The sequence below is a fragment of the Hipposideros armiger genome, unplaced genomic scaffold (assembly GCF_001890085.2).
Source record: "Hipposideros armiger isolate ML-2016 unplaced genomic scaffold, ASM189008v1 scaffold_396, whole genome shotgun sequence".
In the NCBI taxonomy this organism is placed as follows: domain Eukaryota; kingdom Metazoa; phylum Chordata; class Mammalia; order Chiroptera; family Hipposideridae; genus Hipposideros; species Hipposideros armiger.
In genome coordinates, this window is record NW_017731746.1 from 1390691 (window position 1) to 1392759 (window position 2069).

Below are 2069 nucleotides of genomic sequence, written 5' to 3' on the forward strand. Positions count from 1 at the left end.
TTTCTGAATTCACCACACCACCCCCCAGGGAGCTGTGCCCATGACGAGTTCCCCTGTGACCATCTCATCTGCCTGCTACCTGACTCAGTGTGTGATGGTTTTTCCAACTGTGCTGATGGCAGTGACGAGACCAACTGCAGTGCCCAGTTCTCGGGTATGGGCCCCACCAGCCTCAGAGTGGGTGTTGTCTTCAGGCATCTGATCCAGGTTCAGGCTGGGCTCCCTAGCTCTGGCCCAGCCCCAAACCTGGCTGGTCTTTCTTCTGGCCCAGAACGTGTTTCCCCAGGGACATGGCCAAAACTCTCCTCTGAACTCACTGCTTATACTATTGGGCAAAGGCACAGACCCTGGCCAATTCATGAGCCCCTTCTCCTCTCTACAGGATGTGGGGGAAATCTGACTGGGCTCCAGGGCACTTTCTCTGCTCCGAGCTACCTGCTGGAATATCCTCACCAACAGGTAAGCCAGCGCTCCTTGGGGAAGGGTAGTGTAGCACCCATAGGCATACCTGAGCACCCGGTTAGTGTGATTGGGAACAGCATGGTAGACACTGCCTTGTACTTGGGAAAGTCAGAGATCAAGCAGACAGGAAGGGAAGATTATTGAGGGCCTACTACATACTCAGATGTTCCCGTGCTCCGTAAACTTATCTGAGACCAGACAAGTTAAAAGACCCTCCCTTTCTGAAAAAACACCTATGATGAGAGGTAGGTGAGCAGCGCCCATCCACTCCCTGCCTAAGGTTAAGGAGGAACCTAACTGCAGGAAGGAAATCCCTCTGGTACTCAGCCTGGATGCCCAGATTGGGACAGAAGGAACCTGTGAATTACGCCATCTGTACCCTCCCCCCAGCTTTGCACCTGGCATATCTCAGTGCCTGCTGGACATGGCATAGAACTACAGTTCCACAACTTCAGCCTGGAAGCTCAGGATGTGTGCAAGTTTGACTACGTGGAGGTGTATGAGACCAGCAACTCAGGAGCCCTTGGCCTCCTGGGCAGGTATTGGCAGACCCAGGGGAGGAGGCAAGGATCAACTCCAACCTCCATAGTCTGACAGTAACAGCTTCCTACAAATTAGCCCAACTTACAATATTCCTCGGCTTCATTTTGTTCAGCTACTCTAAGTCAGAGATCGCTTCACTGTCACCCTAGAAAAGGCGTGTCCTTTCTCATCTCAAATCCTTTGCTCCTTACATCGCCTTTCTCCAGGAGACCCTTTCCCAGTCCCCTCCCTCTTCCAGTTCTCCCACCTGCAGATCCATTTCCACTTCACTCAGGAATACTCACTGATTTTTCCCATTTCAAAGTGGCTCCAGTTCAAGCAGTTTGTTTAACACTTTGTCTATTGAATATGTGTGTCTTCCTCACCAGCGCCTAATTTTCATGACTCAGCACCTATGCCTCCCATCCCCTCTGGCAATGCCCAGAGCACCCAGCTCCAAGTGAGGCCTGTGTGCGGGCTCAGTGCACCTGGCCAGCCAAGGGGCCCTATGCCCAGGACTGCTCTCTGCTTTGGGCAGGTTCTGTGGAGCAGAGCCACCCCCTCGCCTCATCTCCTCACACCACCAACTGGCTGTGCTGTTTAGGACAGATCGTCGTATCAACAGCAGGGGCTTCTCAGCCACCTACCAGGCCCTCAATGACACAGAGAGTAGGTGCCCTTGGGCAAATGGGTGTGGGCAGCAGAGGTGTCTCCAGGAGAACGGGAAAGTGCTCTGGACCCTGGTCAGGGCACCATGAAGGCAGTGGGGGGGGGGAGTGGGTGGGAATATCCCTGGGCACTGCCATTCCCCCTGTGTCTACAGAACCCTGTGGGCCCAGAGAGTCCTCCTGTGAGGATGGAGGGTGTAAGAGTCTGCAGTGGATGTGTGACACATGGAGAGACTGCACGGGTAGCAATGAGGACAAGTGCAGCAGCCCCTTGTTTCCACCTTCAGGTGAGAAGCCTGCCCCAGGGTCCCATGGGCAGGGCCTGGCAGGCCTGAGCAGGCTGGGTGCCTATTCATAACACACTGCTGAAGGGGGTTCACGATCTTGACTCTTTACAGAGTCCTGGTGGTGGCAATG

The 2069-nt window shown here is 54.3% G+C and overlaps 1 protein-coding gene across 1 annotated transcript in view; it reads left to right on the plus strand.

Annotated features, from left to right (window-relative positions):
• The window catches only part of MFRP (membrane frizzled-related protein), a 5662-nt gene that overhangs the window by 1896 nt on the left and 1697 nt on the right, over positions 1-2069 (plus strand). Inside the window, exons 2-6 of the mRNA XM_019663577.1 lie at positions 29-154; positions 383-459; positions 853-1001; positions 1523-1653; positions 1808-1939. Coding sequence (XP_019519122.1) covers positions 29-154; positions 383-459; positions 853-1001; positions 1523-1653; positions 1808-1939 — 615 coding nt within the window. The remainder of the gene's footprint in view (positions 1-28; positions 155-382; positions 460-852; positions 1002-1522; positions 1654-1807; positions 1940-2069) is intronic.